This window comes from Squalius cephalus (genome assembly GCF_949319135.1).
Source record: "Squalius cephalus genome assembly, chromosome: 18".
Classification (NCBI taxonomy): domain Eukaryota; kingdom Metazoa; phylum Chordata; class Actinopteri; order Cypriniformes; family Leuciscidae; genus Squalius; species Squalius cephalus.
In genome coordinates this window covers 20,878,616-20,898,120 of record NC_137139.1, presented here as the reverse complement: position 1 = coordinate 20,898,120, position 19,505 = coordinate 20,878,616, and the positions used below count along the sequence as shown (strand labels likewise).

Sequence of the window (19,505 nt, the reverse complement as noted above, 5' to 3'; positions counted from 1 at the left end):
CATAAATAGGTTTAAAGCAATTTTTGTGTTTTTCAAGTCAAGAACAGTAAAAAAAAAAAAAAAAAAAAAGCTCAGAGCTAAAAAAAAAAATCTTCACAGCTGCATTTCTGATCCACAGCACTGTGCTTCTTACACACACAGTGTGAATACTATAAACAGTAATTTGAGCATGTAAATAAATGTGCTGCTTACGTGTGCAGTATGAAACAGACCTGATACCAAGAGCGATTCCAGTCGTTTACAGTAGCACAAAGCAATTTAGCACTGCAACGACCCATTACCGATTCAACGCACGCTCTCATCCCCTCATCAGCGATACAGTAAATAATACGCTTTAATGAAAGTTCCTAAACTCTGACTCTGATAAGCCTGACCACAGAGCAGCAGTGGCAATCATTTCCATATACGAGGCTCTCTGGGCCACCTAAGCCCAATTGTGCAAGCTAAGCATTAGATGAAAGCATTTACATTCCCGGTTCTGTTGTGCGTTAGTAGCAGGGGAAAAAAATGCAACGTAAAAAGGTGAATAAATAAACCTAGTGGAGTGAGTGGATGTTAGTGAGGGAGGAGGTGCTAATTAGTTTCGGTCCTTTGATGTCACCGCCACCCGTGCCGCATGCAAACCTTTCAATTAGCGAACAACAAGATGTACACATCAACTGTCCTCAAAGCTCTTTCCCATCTCTTTAACTCAATCATGTACTTATGGGGTCCATTTAGCCATGCGTTTTCCATTAAGACGGAGAGCTGAAGGAATAAAGAGCGAGCTAGAGTGAAAGCAAAGTGGGTAAACAGACACAGAATAACTCTAGTAGAAAAAAAGCAGATGGTACCATCAAGAGGTGAAAGGTTTTTCTGGCCGATGAGGAGATGGATGATGGGGAAAGGAGAGAGAGATACGGGAGAGTGGGGAGAAAAAATGTCAGGCAGGAGAGTGGCGAGGACAGTGACCTTCAGACTTAACTGCTAGTTTGTTGCAGGTGGCTGGGATGCCTTACTGTGAATGCATAACTCCCATGAAAACACACACACAGACCTTCTAAATGTCACACTTCACTTTGGCGCACACACACACACACACACACACACACACACACACACACACAAACACACACCTCCTCAACCTCTCTTCCTCAGTCTCTTTTTTTCATTTCTCCCCTCGCGAGTCAACATTCACATTCATCACATGTTGTTGACCTCTGTATCTCAAACTATGGGTTTGTAACACACACGAACACACACACACGCACGCACGCACGCACGCACGCACGCACGCACGCACGCACACACACACACACACACACACACACACACACACACACACACACACACACACACACACAGTATTATGACTCATATTACACAGTATTGTATATATCCCCAATGACTTTAGTGACAAATTAAATGCATAAAAAAGTGTACATTTTTAAACAGGCTTTTCTTTTTGGAAAATGCTTTTGTCCACCCATATGAAAGCCAATGGTGTCTAATGTTATTTTGGACCCCACTGACATTCATTATATTCATTATACGGTGACAATATTTAAATTTTTGAGGAAACTATGCCTTTAAGACAGAGTATCTTCAGATTTAAACGTCAGTATTAAAAATGGCAATACTGCAGAACTGGTCATTTTGATTAATTTAAGTCAATGAGCTCAAACTGTTTCAATGAGTATTCGATTTAATTGTTCATGCAAATCTCTTGCATATTAATGTTTTATTTTCCAATATATGTAGGTATATATGTAGGTAAATATTGCTGTTTATCACTATTTATTTTTATTTTGGAAAATATAAAGAAAAAAGATTAAATCTTTCTTGTGTTCATTTTGTGCAAAATAGTATGAAAAAAGGTGCCTGGAATTCAGATATTTATAATATTTTATTCATATGTAGATATATTTACTAGATATTTATTGTATTGTAGAATGAATTCAGTTGGCTACAATGGCTATAATACAAAACATTAAATAAAAATACAAAAAGTCATTTTTTAAGCTATAAATCCCAGCCCTAGTTGGTTGTTTTCTGTTTACTTGTGATTTGTCTCCCTGTAGATGGGCATTACTGAAAGACCTGGACAGTAGACTTAGAGTAACTGTGATGCTGCCAACATAAAGAGCAATAGTTCATCCTGACAGCCTGCAGAAGTTTCTTTATGAGAAGATTCTTGTGTGTAACGGATGACTGCACACTCTCCCCTGTTTGCCCTCTCCCAAACTCTCTTCCTGTGGGTGATCCAGAGACTGTACCGATGCTTTATACGCTATTTTGTTGCTATTTCCAATGCATAATCCTATTTAGTAAACGTATATTCAATTAAAAGCAGGCCGCGGCCCCAAGGTGATGCTCGGCTCCCTCATATCGCTTTGTCTGTGTCTACAATGAGGCTGACTTCAGACTAGCAGAGTGTGAAATTAAACAGGTGATAAATTCACTGCTACGGCCAGACGCAGGGAACACTGTCATTTTTCATTACCTCAAATAAAAGAGTGAAAGAACACTGCTATTTTTTTTCTTATGACTAATGAACATGAGTATTGAAGCCAGGTCTAAACAAATGAATGAACCATCTCAGTGTAAATAAACAGCCCCTTTGGCCCCTTTAAGAAAATGTTTTCGGTTGACACTATATTTTCTGCCCACAACCGCAAAATCATACCAACCATCACACAAATAAAGCAAGGCGTTTGAAAGCTAAATGTAAGATAGACAAAACAGCTCTGTTTTCATCAAGCTAATATCTTCTACATACAGTACAAAGACCTGCCAGGCGCTGCTGTATCGCATCACTAGTGCAGAGAATAAACTGACAAAGCAGGTGTCACTGGCTTCTGGTTAGGATCTATTGACCAGACCCAGATCCCTGCAGCCTTTAACAGCAACTCCTCCACAGCCTACAGAGCTGGAAAGAAAGGTCTAGTGAGACTTAGAGGGGAAAACAACATGTGTTTTTTACTGCTGAACAACCTTCCGGGAGTGACATAAGTGAGATATTACATCACGCCTATACAGAGAAGTGTTGGGGTATATTATAGTATCTAAATTAAACTAAAATAGAAGAAACGAAATAAAAGTAGCGACACATACTATACCATGACTACATTTTCAGTAGATCAAACAAAGAAGCTTTTCCAGTATAAAACTAATTTTCCAATGAACAGTCATGTAACATGTTAAACGTAGAAGTGAGGGGGTTCAGAAGCCTTTGTTTTTGCTTTTTTTTTGCATAATGCTAAATAATATTTGACATTATTTAGCATTCTTTTTTAGCATTAATAGTTTAGTCAATAAAGCAGAAAATGAGTCCAGCAGGCGTAATGATATGACGCAGCGCCTGAAAATAGTCCCCCGCTCAGTAACTTCCAACGTGACCGGGACTAAGTTTGTCTAACCAGGCGCTGCGTCATATCATTACGCCTGCTGGACTCCAAAGTTTCTTGATTATTACGCAGGAATGAGAGTATTGTTCCTAGCCATATCAGCCTAGAAAATCGCAACTTTACATTTTCCGTCGGTCTTAGTACACGATATGACTGTAACTACAGAAGAGTCAAGTTTTAAATAGGAAAAATATCGAAATTATTTGGTCATTTTTTTGAGAGAGATGCTAATGGTCTTGTCCGATTCAATGATCTATGCTAAGCTATGCTAAAAGTGGTACCGCCAGACCCGGAGATCGGCTGAATGGATTCGAAAACGGTAAAACTCAACTGTTTAACTCTGGGGGAGTTGTAAAATGAGCCTTTTCCAAAAAAAGTGGAGTATCCCTTTAAAATAACGGTTTTCTACTTTAATATATATATATATATATATATATAAAAAAACATAGGTTATTAATATACTTTCAAAGCAGTTTCTCAAACACTGATAGTGAAAGAAGAAAAAGGGACATGGAGTGAAAACACAGAGAACACAAGGAGCATACTGATGCCTGCATTTCATGCTTCACATATGATGGGTCACTAAGTGCAGTTGATGCAAGGAGGTTAAATTGGCCGCAATAAACTGTTTGGAGTGAACGCATTAACCCGGCTTGTCCTCAGTACAACACTGAAAATCAACAAATAACGGAGTTCAGCTATCTTATCACAGACATGAACACATGAACCCACCTTCATCACAGGCGCCAGGCTTGGCCACCTCAATCTTCCTCTGTTTCTTGCAGACTGCCAGACGCAGCTCACAGTCGCTGTTGTAGGTGGTGCCGTCGCTGCCACACACGGGTTTTACTGGCTGACCCGTGCACTGCTGACACTCACACTTGTTCTGCACGCACCGCGCTCCCCAGCTACAAACAGTGCTGCCACAAGTTTCTGATCACACACACACACACACACACACACAAACACACACAAACACAAATCACAGGACAGGATAGTTGAGACACAAAGAAACACAAGAAACGTGTTCACACCCGCAATAAACCTCCTCTTGAAAAATTTAAATGCATTCACATGGGATTCTGCTATGTAAAACCCACGTAAAATCATGTATCATGCATAACATGATTTGGAAAGAGTGCTAAAACAGTTTCTTGTGTTTTGACAAGAAAACTGCACAGCAAAACATTTTCTTAATCAGTATTTTGTCTTGTTTTCCAGTAAAACATAATCAAACCATTTAAAACAACATAATTTACTTGAAAGGAAAAAATTCACAAGATAATACTTTTTCCAGAGAACATATTCTGAATTAACTTTTATTTTTCTTACGAGATTAGCTAATTGTTTTTCTTGCTTAAAGCATAAATCTAAAATGGGGTTTTATGCATAAACAAACAATATCAATTCTCAGAAATCTAACACAAGTTTAGTACATTTATCTTGTTTTAAGGATTTTTTTACTGGAATAAACTGGAACAAAAATACTAGAGAAAATGATTTTTTTTGCAGCAAACGCAGACTGATGAGTGAACATGTATGAAGGTGATGGATGAACTGATTGGCATTTTTATGTACTCACTGCATTCTCCATGGGCCACCACTCTGAGATCCAGCTGCTTAGTGCAGGCTTTCACGTTCAGCTTGCACTCGTTGTCGTATGTCACCCCGTCGCTGCCGCACACAGGCTGCCGTGTTTCCAAACACCCTTTGGGGCAAACGCACCGGCCAGTCTGAGCATCACAGATTGCGCCAAACGAGCAGTTGGTGCAGGACTCATCTGCTGAATAGGAAGTGTGACGTCAACGGAGAGGTTCAGGCTACAGATTCACACCATCGCTCACTGGGATCAGCCTCAGCTGCCCGACCGCCTGTCTGCTTTTTTCAAATCTCTCTGCAAAGTCTGGGCTGAAGCATCCTTCCAACTTACAGATGGGAGCAACACTGCTCTGTTTACATGCAGTCACAGTAGAGCATCTTATAACACCATCAATTTCAAGTGATGTTGAGCATTCGGACACTGTTACAATCCCTTTGAAATGTCACATGATATTGTATTTAATTGAGCAGACATCAATATTTACCACGAAAAGCACCAAAATGAAGCCATTACACACACACACACACACACACACACACACACACACACACACACACACACACACACACACAAAATTCATATTATATATTATTCTAAATTACTTGTTAATAATTATTAATACATTTAATTTTATTAAATATTATACTGTTGACTTACAAGCAAATAACACATAACAATAATATAAATTATTAAAATACGATTGAGTTTCTAAAATATTTATTAATACATATAATTATAAAAATATAATTAATATTAATATATATATATATATATCTCACATTATTATAAATACTTGTTAAATAGTAATTAATTATATTAATTACACAGGATTACATTAAAAATAATTATTAATAAATAAAAAACAATCAAATATTATAATTATTTTATATATTATAATCTTTTTTTATATTAATTATATATATATACACACACAATTATATTGTAATTTTTTTATCTGATACAAAATGTATAAACAGTTTTATAATAACACAAATTTAAAGTATAATTATATTTATTAAATATTATATTTATATATTCCTATATATCCTTATATGCATGAATTGCAATATGTAATTCAATAATTAATCGAAGATAACATTATTTTTAATATATAAATTTTTTTATTACACAATTCAAATACGAGTCAGAGGGCAAGATTAAGGTTTATTTAGTTTTTTTTTTTTAAAGTAATTACAGTTAATGTGTTAAGTTGACATCCCTAGTTAAATATAGAGCTATGATTTCCAAGAGCTCGATTAATCAGTAAAACAAAATGTGGTTCCAACTGGGAGGGAGGACGCACGGCCGATGACAATTACACCTGGGGGATTGCATTAGAGCAACTGCTATCATATTCAATTAGAGCTGGGGTAATAACAGCACCTGATTTAGTGTTAATGGAGAGAGGTCCTCATGCATAAATCTCTCATCTCTCTTCTACCAACCTGTTTATTGCACATTAATAAAGTGACCTCACCTCGGCTCAGAATCTGCGCTCAGTCACCTCAGGGACCGCGCTCGGCCGACTTATTAAAAGCAGCTGCGGCATGTTGCCTAGTGGCTGCCCAAGAGTGGTTCGTCGTGACAGTCCAATGCAGGCCGATAAATCACATTCTCGTGGCTGCTGGTATTCTCCTTTATCAGCATGTGTGATAAAGGCATTTCTTTATCAGTTGCAACATGTTTCCATGCTTTCACAGCCTCAGCAGTGGGGAGCGCAATAGATATGGCAGTCCGTTGCATATAAACAACGAACCAGTATACAGTGCTGGACCCGAGATACGAGTACAGACAGAGACCTTAAGGGCAGAGCTTAGCCATATGGGAAACAAGAAGAGAATCTGTCCATTCAAGCCCAGAAATCAAAAACTCTCCCTCACGTCATTCCAAACCTGTACGACTTTCTTTCTTATGAAACACAAAGAAGATGTTGAATAATGTTTCTCTCTTTTGTATGCAATTACAATGAATGGGGACTGCAGATTTTAAGCTTCAAAAAGGTCACAAAAGCACCACACAAGTATCATTAAGGTATAAAAAAGGTTTGTACCTTTTTTGTCACATATGTCTTCGCTTTGTGCAGGAAAAAGACTGAAATTTAAGTCATTGTTGAGCTGAGATAAAAAAATATATATATATAAAAATCACCTTTTGTGTTTGGTATATAATGACAAAAGTTACTTTTTTGGGCAAACTATTCCTCTAAAGGGTGAGTGGTAACTGCTCTTGTTAATGTCAGGTACAGAACAGCACTTTTTGCGAATAGCCGTAAAAATTCCCAGGCGATTGGTGCTTGGGCAAGGGCACCCGCTCTATTAGTCTGCTCCGTCTCCTCCTAGTTTTTATTTACTGCCCTCTCACTCCTTCCACAGCCTGATGATTTCTCTTCCGCTTCCAGCTCAGTGTCTTGCAGGTAACCTATATTCCCCAACTGTGGCTAGTAACATTTCAATCACCAGTAAAAAGTGCTTATTTGCTGCTGACTCGTTGGCTGTTCTTTCATTTCCTTGCATATAAATATATATACGAATTGGTTCTCGGAGGGGCAGATATCAAATACTCCATTACAACGGCACGCTTCCCTGTGGATGCACAACAAGGTCAGCCGCCACTCAAATGTGAGGGGAAAAAATCAGAATAATAAACTATGTCCGTCATATCTCTATCAGTCTGCACCTGAACTATAAAGATAAGGGCATTTATGAGTCTCCCCTATGCGGAGTGAAGAAAATTAAATGAAATTTGGCCACGAGCACATCATACTCCCACTCGCGTGTGGGTGCATTGCTACCGACAGCGACCCACATGCAAGCTTTCACGAACAAATACACACAAACACAGCTAGGGTCTTAGTGAGGCAGAGGCTGTGGTCTGAATGGGCTCGGATAATTAACGGTTATAATAATAGAATTCACTTGTGGTGGAGAGCATGGCTGTGTACACAGAACTAAATGAACAACGTTTCCTTTCATATGGTTAGTTGTTTGCAGCTGCTCTTTATTGACCCTTTCCATTGACACCTTCTCCAGTGAGGGGCTGGACCCATCAACACCGCTGTGATGCTGTAATGGGTGGGTTTTTAAAAATACAATGATTATTTCCAGCTGGAATAAACAGGTTAATCCTCTTTAAGTGTTTAAGCTTGTTTATGTAATACCAATGCTGTTTTTTAGATGGTCAAAGATGGTCTATCATCACTAAATCGCTTGTCCAACATGATCTAGCAGGTCTAAACCAATCTCACCATTTTGCAGATCAGCTGATCAACTAAACCCTAATGCTCAAAATAATTCATTGGTTTGAGTAGGACAAACTTAAATTAAACGAATTAGTTCAGTCAAATTAACTTTTATGAGTACTTAGCACTTTCTTTTTCTTTCAAGTTCACAGAACTGATATATTTTAAGTAAACTGAACTGTTTCATTGTTTTGAGTTTTATGAAATTATTTATTTTAATTTAGACGAACTTAAGTTTAACTGAAACGGCTGGGATGTCTATTTCCCAGCATGCTTTGCCGATGGCACTCGAAAGGGAGAGTAAATGCTAAAATTAAGTGTAATATAATGTTTTTTTTTGTATGTAAGATTAATGTTAAGTGTGAGATTTAGTAGTGATTAATGTTTTGTTATGCTAATTTAGAAGAATTTCTGTTAATGTTGGCTTTAGGATAGCTGTATAACATCTATTGCTAATATATTAGCAAATTAGTATGTTAGCAGATTAGCTTTTTAAAGCTAACTAAGTTTATACTAATAAAAGTGTTCACATTAAGATTACATGAAAGTTTTAATTTAATTGTATGAATTAATGTACTCATACATTTTAATTGTTCTAACTTGAAATGTTTAAGTACAAAATAAAAATCTGCTAGTTCTGCTTACTTAAACTTTGAATTTCAGAACGTAAAAAATTTGATTGCCTTAAATGTTTTGAGTTCTGCCAACTTATTCGGGTTTACAGTGTACTTCATAGATTTAAGTTATATTAACTGAATGGAATTAGTACTATTAACTTTATTTACTTCATTTAAGTTATCTTAACAATAAGTTATTGAGTTACTTGGACACAAATCAAATATTTTTTATGCTTAAATTGTTTGAGTTAATAAACTTAAATGATTTAAGGCAATCGGTTTCCTCAAATGGTTTGAGTTGAACTAACTCATCAGGTTTTACAGTGTATCTAGACCAGCTAATAAAACAAACCACCATCATTTTTGTTGGAGTTTTTTCAGTTGTTTGATTTAAAATAATAATAATAATTTATAAAATAATATAACGTTTAAAATACAATATTTTTGATAAATATATACATATTTCTGGGTTTATATTAAAAAGCTAATTATCTCAAATGTTAACTAAATTACTGTGCACTATAAAAATTCTCTAAAGCTTATTACATCAATGCATTTTTGAGGATCTAAAAAACATAAAATTACCTTTTATTTCCAGGTTTTCCATGATTGTGGGAAGCCTATTATTATCTTCTATGAGGACACAGGGAACATCTTGCAGTTGCAAAACAAACCCATAAAGCTCAAGCATTTCTAAAATCCTTTCTTTCAAGCGCTGAATCATCAGTTTTAAGTTTTCATCTTGTATGTATGAAAACAGACATGCTTGGCCCCACCCAAACCTGATTCTGTGGGTTAAATCTCTGTGGGTAGTTAAGCTGATGTTCCAGAAGCCTGTGAGGAGAGAGATATCACTCTCATATGTCATTTACTATCTGGCAACATATACAGCATGATGGGCGGTGCTGCAATAAAGAGCAACCGTGGCCTGTAGCGATCTCCTCTGAGATGAATCCTACTGCTGCCAAATGACTCCTGGCCTCCATTTCAAACTCTTCACTGGAGGCACAGCTAATACACATGTATAAACTGCAAACACATGACACTTCTTTTAAATGTCGACGCAATAGCTCCACCTCATTCTCTCTGAACCTAAGCCGATGGTGAAAAAGAAAGGCTTTACAAATGGTGTTAAAAGTTTAGCAGAAAAAGTCCACTTAATATTCCCCTCCCAAGCGAACGCACAAAGACAGCCATCGAAAATGATTTACAAGCCTTTTGTGAAGAACACACATAAACATGCGTTTGTTTGGAGGGCAAGCATGTCTCTCTACAGACTTATCTGGTGTGTGCTTACAAAAGCCAGACAAAAAACCCATGACTCATGCAAACAATTACTGTGAAGGATGCTGCCCTCTTTAATTCTAACTTAAGTGCATCGTTTCAAAAAAAAGGTTGCGGAGGAGGAAAATTACAGTCCTCTCTTGAAATATCAGTGGAGTGCTTAAGTGCAGGGGATGGACGAGGATGAAAGGCAGTGAGGGAGTGAGTGGCAGCGATGTGTGTGTGGACTCACCACATGGTCCTTTATGCTGCATCTGTATCTGTTTCTGAAGGGCGCATCCCATGGCCTTCATTTGACATGAGTTGCTGTAAGTGTGCCCATCGCTGCCGCAAACAGGGTCTTGGTCCTGCGAACACGCATCTGAGCATTCGCACACAGGCTCGTTGTTCTTCACCACGCACACGGCTCCAAACTCACAGGTCTTCTTCAGGCAAGGGCTCTCCAGGTTAAGATCTGCCCCAAAAAGCAGAGAAACAAGTTATCATGCAACTTAGAGGAAGAAGGGAAAGACAAGGAGGAGGGGGAAAGAGTAAAAGCAGCTAAATCCAGATGTCACTCCACTTGTCAGTGCTTAATCTGGATTCTGTACACACTCCGTTTGACTATTTAGGGAGTGACAACCAGATCCTACGGTTAAACTGTCAGCATCCATGTTTCTCATTTACACCCATGAGACACCAAAATGTTGCTATGATTATCCCTATATCAAACATTTCAGGATGCGGAGTGACTCTAGTTTTCATTTCACATATGGCACAATAACTTAATGGATTCGCTTCTGCATTTAAATGAGGTGTTCACACCCATAACCACAGCAGTGTGTATGTGACATAAGATTCCTCGATTACACCTGAGGGACACCAAAATATTGCCATGATTATCTTTATATCAAACATTGCAGGATCTGGTGTGACTTTGAGTATACCGTTCACACACGATCCAATAGCTTAATCAATTTGCTCCTGAATTTATATGCTGTTTTCACACCCATAACAACTGGATTGTGTATATGACCTATGATTTAGTAGAAATATTTGATTCTCTTTAAAGTTTCAGTTTAAAAAATGTTTTTTTTCTTTCAAATTTTAAAAATTCTACCAATAATGCCTGATGGTCTGAGAAAATGTTATACGAACCGCTTGCTAAACAGATGCACATTCTGCACAGTAGAGCTGTAAACATGCAGCCTATTAGAGCATCCAATCAGAACAACTACTAGCATCTCATTTCATGCATCACTAACCAAGACTCCCCCAACTACGGACAGATTTAAAAAAAAAAATTTAAATAGACAGACAAGTGAAACACAAAGCATCATCCTAGAAAAGGGAGTGCTTTAGTAAATAATTGAGTGTGCTGAGCTACCGCACAGATATGAAATATGAACATGAAAGAGAGTAGCTGGGACTCTCAGCGGTGCCACAGTAGTTCCACAGTAAGTTCATTAACTGCTGCAGTTAGCAGACAGAGGGCCAAGGGACAGTGGGACCGAGCACAAGCCCCGTTTCTGATGTGAACAGAGGGAAAGAGAACAAGGAGAATGAGAAAGAAGAAGTGGGTCAGCAGTGAACCAGCACAGCTCACCATCCTCTAGAGGAGAACCTTTCGTCACCAAATAAGGCCTCATTTCGCCCAATCAGGAGGAAGTTTTATAAAAACAGGTTTAAAAAAAATGCACAGAGAGGATGGAGGAGGTTTCTGGGGGAGATTCTGTAAAAAGGAATTACCCTCATTTCATTCCAAACATGACGGTCTTTCTCCTGTAGAAAATAAAAGGAGATGTTAAGCAGAATGTTCGCACTGCTCTTTTCCACACAATGGAGTTTGATAACTTATATTGTATGGAAAAGAACAATGTGAAGATCCTGCCTAAAATCTTTTTTTTGTGTTGTACATAAAGCCATACAGATTTGGCATGGCATGAGGGCGAGTAAATGTTGCACAATTTTAAATTTTTAGATGAGCAGTTTTTTTATACACAAATAAACAATGTGTTGCACATTTGTATGCTTGGGCTTCATAGTGGAGAGTCGAGAAAGGCTAGAGGAGCAAACGTGATATGTTTGCACTTTAAGATTAAAGACATGTCAAAATAAAGGCCAGCCCTTCAGGCTCACTCAGTATTGTGTGAGAAGTAAAATGACAGGGTGACGGCAAATGTTTGCAGGTGCATTCTGGTCGGCGTATGAGAGTGTGTATGTAGAAGATTGCGTGTTTTTGTCTGTTTGTTTGTGATTGTGTCTTTGGACATGTGTGTGTACATATAAATGAGAAACCCTCCATCTTCAGTGTTTGTTTTAGGAATGTATATGTGTGTGTGTGTGTGTGTGTGTGTGTGTGTGCGTACGCCCCCTACCTGTGCTGCATACGGTGCTTTCACCGCAGTAATTTATTCCAGGATTAGATGCTATCATTCCTAAATAATATTACACTCAGATACATTTAATATCGCACACAAACAGCTATCATAACGCTTTCAGATAAATCAAATACGTCCTGCTCCATAAAAATAACATTATTTTCCAATATGATAGGAACAAATATGGACAAAGTAATGAAAAAAGAAATTAATGTCATTTTGAGCATCTACAAGGGGGAAGAGAGAAGATTCGTTCCAAAACAGTGAGTTGCTTACAGAGGCAACATTTTCAAGCATGCTAGTTAGGGTGTTTAGTTTTGTGGGGAAAGTAATTTTTCTAGAAAAAAATCTGAATGTGATTTAAAACATTTTTTTTATATATATCAACAATCAAATATATTTTATATCAATTTTACAATAATAATAATAGCAGTAATTTTATTGTTATATAAGGGTAATAATAATAATTATTGTTTTTTATTACTGAATACAAATATTAAAACAAAAGAAACATTACTATTGAAATAATTATCTGTAAAATTACAAATCGAGTGTTTAAAATATTTTATTTTATAGTACAACTGTAAAATTACAATGCTTATATTTACGGCTGTTTTCATTTCTTCATTTTTTTTTTTTTTTTTTTTTTCAAACATTAAACCCTCAAGCTTTATTTTGGAGGAAAATAGCAGGGATCTTCTCTTTTATGGAAAATTTCTCATTACAAGTTTAGGAAGATGTTGGGTTCTCAAATGGGATGTGAAATTTGTTCTAAAAGACAACTTGGCTATGCTACCTTGTAAGACACCTAGTTGCAGTCAAATTCAAAAGAAGACCAATCCTAGAATGCACTGCAATGAGCTAAGTGAAAAACTAATTCAAGATTGGGGATGAAGCGGGAGAAACGTTGATAAACTTAAATTTCGTTCAATACCGACAAATATTGATAAAACATTTTCAATCTATTTTCTCAATATTTATGAGCTCTAAGCATTTTTACGCTTAGTGTATCAGTGTAAGCTTAGGAGCATGCTAGCATTAAACCCTACTTACATTGTGTGTAGTGCTATTGTTGTGGTGCACACACTGCACAGAATGCTCCAAATAGGTTACAACGAGATTCCATGGTGGTTAGCATGCTGTCTTAAGTTAGAAGGCAGCTGATCAGACAGAAGGCAGCTCACTAGGTTTAGCAATAGCAAACAGAGCTAAAGATTTAACCTGTGGCTTAAATGTTACTAGCAGGAGTGAGACCCCCAGACAGTCTCGAGGCTTTAGTGAACTGCAAGAGGCTGGGGGGGGGGGGGGGGGGATTTTAACGTAAACTCTTCTCTAACCTCTTCCTGGCGCCCACCGATAATCCCACCCCACATCTGAAGGCAGCAACCAAGGAGAAGTGCATATCAGACACACATGAAGCACAGCATGGATCAAAAGACCTTGATTAGTACGCCAAAGCACGTTCTTCATGACAGAAATCGAGCGGTGCCGCACACACACCTCTTTTAAACCCAGACGTGTACCCACTGTAACTGCTCAGTCGAGCCAATGAAAATAAAACCAGAAGTGGGAAGTGAGCAGGTTACCTTCCCGACCACTGTGTTCCTGTGCCAATCTAAAAGTGTCGTACAGTAGAACATCCTCTGAGAGAACGTTTCCGGCTATTGATTTCTCTGCTGAGAATGAGAGCTTAAAATACGGCTTGAACTGGCACGTAACTGTGTAAACAGTGGATCGGTGCCTAATTTCGCAGGCCTTAAAAGCGGGCTTTTCCTCCAGATTTCTTCTCTCAGCGCCTCTCCATCTGTGCCTTCTAAACGCCCAGCTGGAAGACGACGAGATCAGGCCTATCAGTAAAGCCCTCATGGCCTTCAAAACGTTTCAATGACCCGTTTCCCAAGGCACGGATCCTAAAACCCAAACCGCAGCCTTCGATAATGCTTTGTCCCAAGCCACCCTTTGTCTCCTTATAAAGATGAAAGAATAGCTCTCCCTTATACAAAAAAAAAAAAAGAATACGAAAAAGAAGATATGGGAAGAAACGTTTGCTCGTCCAGTTTCTCATTTTCATTTTTTCGTCTCTAGGACGAGGGGAAAAAAAAAATCTTGCAGATTTAATAAGTCAAAGAAGCGAAAGTTTTAGAAATAATGGTAAAGTACATGCAGCCATGATTACATACTTGGTATAATAAAAAAAAATTAAAAAAACTTCCAGCAGCCTGGCTTTGGTTATTGAGATGGCTTGCATATTCTCTCAGTAAAAAATGAGCCCTTTTTCAGAGCCTCTTTGAAATAGTGGGCTGCCATCCCCGAGGCCTGTGCTGCAGTGCCAGTCTTCAAGGACTCCAGCTGTAAGCTGGATGACAGCCATATGCTTCGACGGGACTGCCACTGGGACGCGATGCACATAGAAACGGGAGCATTTGAAGTTTTTTCAGAGGTTAACGCATGTAAAAGAAAGGAAAGCTGCGTAAGTGAAAAAGAAAGCGCCGCTGTAAAATGGCGAAGTACGTTAATTAGGAGCTTGCGAGAGAGAGTATGTGGAAAAACAGGCCTAATAAGGTGTGAAGAAATAGCAGGACTCGGAAGAGCCGAGTAATTGCCGTGATCAGGTCTGAGAATCCGACCCTGGTGGTTCTGTGAGCTGCTATATACAGTAATGTGTGATGTGGCTCCACCTCTTGCTCTACATTCACACCACAATTTGTATCATATTATACATTCGTTCACGTAGCGTTTAATTACTATTGCCACTGAAACACAATGTTAAGGACTATTAGCACAGGCTTCTCCTCTTGTGACAGCTTCTCTTCATGCTTTATCCTGACACGTCGCCCACCTAAGGCACACACCCACTCACAATCTCACAATCCGTTACATGCTATTTAAAGAGCAGGTCTCTTGAGCCTAGTAGATTTCTTTAACTTGGTTTGCAGTGCTTTCAGAGCGCAGACAGTCAGCCAACACACACTTCAGGGGGGCCGGTAAGCTTAGTTAGTGAGTTTAGCACAGTGTGAACGCAGAGAATTATTCCTACGATCTGCTGTATGCATGCTCATGCATATGGAGATCTCCATCCCTCGTATCGGGATTACAGGGTGTGCGAGAATCGTGATACGAACGGTCGCATGAGCGTCTCCTACATCTCTCCGCTCCATCGCATCCTGCCAATATGAGAGGAGTTTGTGAGTTTCGGCAAGCTGTGCGTGTCTCACTTCTTGTGCGTCTGCATATCAGAGCAACGACTTCCCCCGCCACGTCCCCCTCTGTTCAGTCTTTCTCTCTTTCGTTCCCTACCTTCCCCTTCAGCTTGAGGGGAAACATTTATAAGTGTGTAGGAGAAGGTGCAAGGAAGAGGGAGAGAAGAAAATATTAGCATGACACAAGCAGAAATCCCCCTAGAGGCGGTGTTTGGTTTCTGAAGGAGTACTTATCACCAAACAAAGGCTTCAAGGGCATAGAAACTTTCTTCCTCCCCACGCATTAAGAATTTAACCAAGGAACTAATTCTGTTGCTCTCCCAGCACCGCAAGGGAGGAAACGGATGAGGTGAGACACCGTGAAACTGGACAAGAAAGACGAGCAAGAGAGAGGGAACAAGAAACAAAGATAGAGAAGGGAGGACAAAATAAACAAAGCTTATGCTCACTATCTCACATTGGACACATTGAAAACAGCCTGTCAGTTTTCAATGTGTCCAACATGAGATAGTGAGCATAAGCTTTGTTTATTTTGTTTACTTTGTTTATTTTGGCGGAATTCTGATGATAGGAATTGGCTTTCAATTAATGAGTGTGAATTTGAATTGAATTACAGAGGATTTTGAATTGAAATTTGAATTGGAATGACAATAAGTGAAATTTATATACACACAATTTAAATATTAATCAAAATAATCATATACATTTATGTGTGTTTAATATGTATGTATGTGGTAAATGACATTTTATAATGTATATAAATAATATAATTGAATATAATATATAAAAATTCTTTAAAATTTCATTTAATTTCGATTCTACTCCTTTAAATTCAAATGATCATTGTGCACCCAGTTTGCTACCTCACTTCAAATTCAGGAATTGAACTGGAATTTTGAAGTCATTCATAATTCAGTTATGAATGGTACATGAGGCTGAAAACTGAGTGCAGAGCAAGAGGGATCCATGGATCCCTTCAGCAGAAGGGTGTCACACTGGCAGACGTTAAGACAATCATTGCACATAGCTCTCTGAACAGACAAGAAAGAGACGCAGAGGAGGATGAGGGAATGGGGGAAATGAGGGGGAAGGCAGACGTGTATTACAGAAGCATGCTCTACAAAGAGCCTCCTAACAAACACACACATAACAGAAACCAACAAGGGCTTTCCAACTTACAACAGCGACCCAGATACAACCCTTCCTCACACAGCGAGGTGCAAAGGTTCATGCTAATTATAATCACATTACCCTGGCTCTTCAATCTACTCTTCTAATTGGATTCATTACGCACATCTCACTAGGCCCTCCAAAGTTCAATGGGTGCTTAACTTGTTATTGTTTCTTTTCCCGAAAATTAAACAAAAAAAATCTAAGTTTGTGCCGTTTTCAGCAAGAGATGCTAATCAAATAAATATGCAAATGATAAATATTAATCAGAGCGCATTGTCACCTGGGGCATCGATTCCGAAGCACCTCTTTTCACGGAGCTCTTGCTCAATGACATTGTCAGTAAGTCTGAGCCCATTGTTAGTCTTTATGAGTTACTGCTATGGGAACAGAGAGACAGACAGGGAGAGACAGAAAGCTGAAGGTCTGTTCACTTCACACAAGCTATGAAACATCCTCCGGACTATAATGGCAGGTGTGTATTTAGGTCAGCTTCATTTGCAGGATCCATCTTGCTCTGCCTAGAGAAACAGGCTGCTTTCTTTCCTTATCATTAGGAGTCCATTACGACCGCCACACCCATCGAGTTATGGATTTCTGAAATTACATTGGATGGAGCTGAGGCATGATAATGCACTAAGATCATCATTCAAGGTCTCACAGACTTCAGTCAGAGTAGACACTGTATTTAATTTGAAGTAAATGAAAATGATGCTGTGAGGAACAGAAATAGCCTGGTAAATATATTCTGCTGCTATGTACCTGCATGGGAGGCGATCGTTCAACCACCAAAACCTTGAAAACGTATTCCCAGATCTATCTATCTATCTATCTATCTATCTATCTATCTATCTATCTATCTATCTATCTATCTATCTATCTATCTATCTATCTATCTATCTATCTATCTATCTATCTATCTAAACCCAGGCTCAGACACAAGACTTAAAAGCTGGGCAAAATAAATAAATAAATAAAATCTTGCTTTTTGTGTATATAGATTTTTCCCCAGTCATTTATTCAAAATGTTTCATGCAACAATTAAATTAAGGTTTTTAAAAGTAATCTAGCTAAAGTTATGCAAAGCATAATGATATCATTCTCATTGATATGTACCCCATTCAACAATATATTTTTGTTTACTTATTTTTTGCATGAAAAATGCCATATGGAGACTTTTAGTCATCTAATGACATGCTCTACATCAGGGATGGGCAACTTCGGTCCTGGAGGGCCAATGTCCTACAGAGTTTAGCTCCAACCCTAATCAAACACACCTGAACAAGCTAATCAAGGTCCTCAGGATTACTAGAAAATTACAGGCAGGTGATTTTTTCAGGGTTGGAGCTAAACTCTGTAGGACAGTGGCCCTCCAGGACCGAAGTTGCCCATCCCTGCTCAACATGAACTTAATGACAAAATAAAAAGCTTTTAATTTTTTTTTTTTTCACATTGGCAGCACAAACCCTGCAAACATATTATGAATACTCAATATAATCGTCCATCCCTATCTGGATCTCTTTCATTCTGTCACTCCTCAAAATCATTTTGACACAGGTGTTTTTAGACTCATCTGCTGTCTCTCACACATCCAAACAACAGACAGAAAAACCCACACTGACATTAATAGGACCTGAACTCTGCACACAGCACAATGTTTTAATGCTCCATCAACAGAATACAGATAGACTTTCCGATGAGGAAACAGCCTGTTCTTGTGTATCTTCAGTCCTTAATACTAAATCTTTCTACTTTCACAGTGTTTTCTGTTTTCCTTATGAGCTGCAGTCTCTTGTTGACCTTTCTTAGCACTACACATTTCTTTGATTTTAGAGCGAATCGTGTCTCTTGACGAGCACTGCTGACACAGTGACCCAGCTCTGCTTGTCTCCAAAGACAACGGGAAGCAGATGAAACCATGTCAGACACTGGAAAAAGTACTGACATGCTCAGCGATTGAAACGACTCATGTACAAACAGAGCGTCTCTGCTATTGATTAGCGTATGAAATGAGGTCCATTAGACGTTTCCCACTGTGGGAAGGTGAGCTTTGTCACGCCTGAGTGTCTTCTAGAGGACCAAAAGGCACTTTAGTAAACCTAGACTTCACTTGGGCCCTGTCTATATATGAAGGAGGTCTATAATACCTAGAGGAAGCTAGCTGTTAGCGTTCCTATTTATGCGACTATCTTGACAACATACTGTACACCAGAGCTTACAGGAACATGCTAACCTGCAAAACCTGGTCTGTATGTACAGTATATTAACAAAAAGGGAGGAAACTTAACTAAGAGTGTGAGAGAGGAGACAAAGAAGGTGACAAAAGCAAAACAAGACGACGAAGCAAAGCAACCTTTTTTATGCATTTACACATCAAACTGAGAGCAGGTGTCCAAAGACTTTTGCTCATCAATGCTCCATATCTTCCTCAGCATGAAAGGCAGTCAGCCTGGCTCAGGTCTGCCACAAAGCTTTTGATGTTTAATTAATGTTCTGTTTGCGGAATATGCAAATGTAAATAAATGTATTTAAAAAAAAACATACTGTAACTTGCCACCAGTGAAAGCCTGAAAGGACCAAAACATTTACTTTGTCGGAAATAATGAAATAAAGCCAAAGACACGAGCACTACTCCGCTTTACATGTTAAT

General features: G+C 38.5%; 1 protein-coding gene across 4 annotated transcripts in view; it reads right to left on the bottom strand.

Moving 5' to 3' along the window:
• Window positions 1-19,505, bottom strand: part of agrn (agrin) — a 248,272-nt gene that overhangs the window by 57,959 nt on the left and 170,808 nt on the right. For 2 of the 4 annotated variants that reach the window (XM_079848704.1, XM_079848705.1), the window contains exons 8-10: window positions 10,358-10,579; window positions 4,969-5,169; window positions 4,119-4,319 (exon numbers count right to left, since the gene is read on the bottom strand). In XM_079848704.1, coding sequence (XP_079704830.1) covers window positions 4,119-4,319; window positions 4,969-5,169; window positions 10,358-10,579 — 624 coding nt within the window. The remainder of the gene's footprint in view (window positions 1-4,118; window positions 4,320-4,968; window positions 5,170-10,357; window positions 10,580-19,505) is intronic. The other 2 variants (XM_079848707.1, XM_079848706.1) reach the window with 1 other exon arrangement.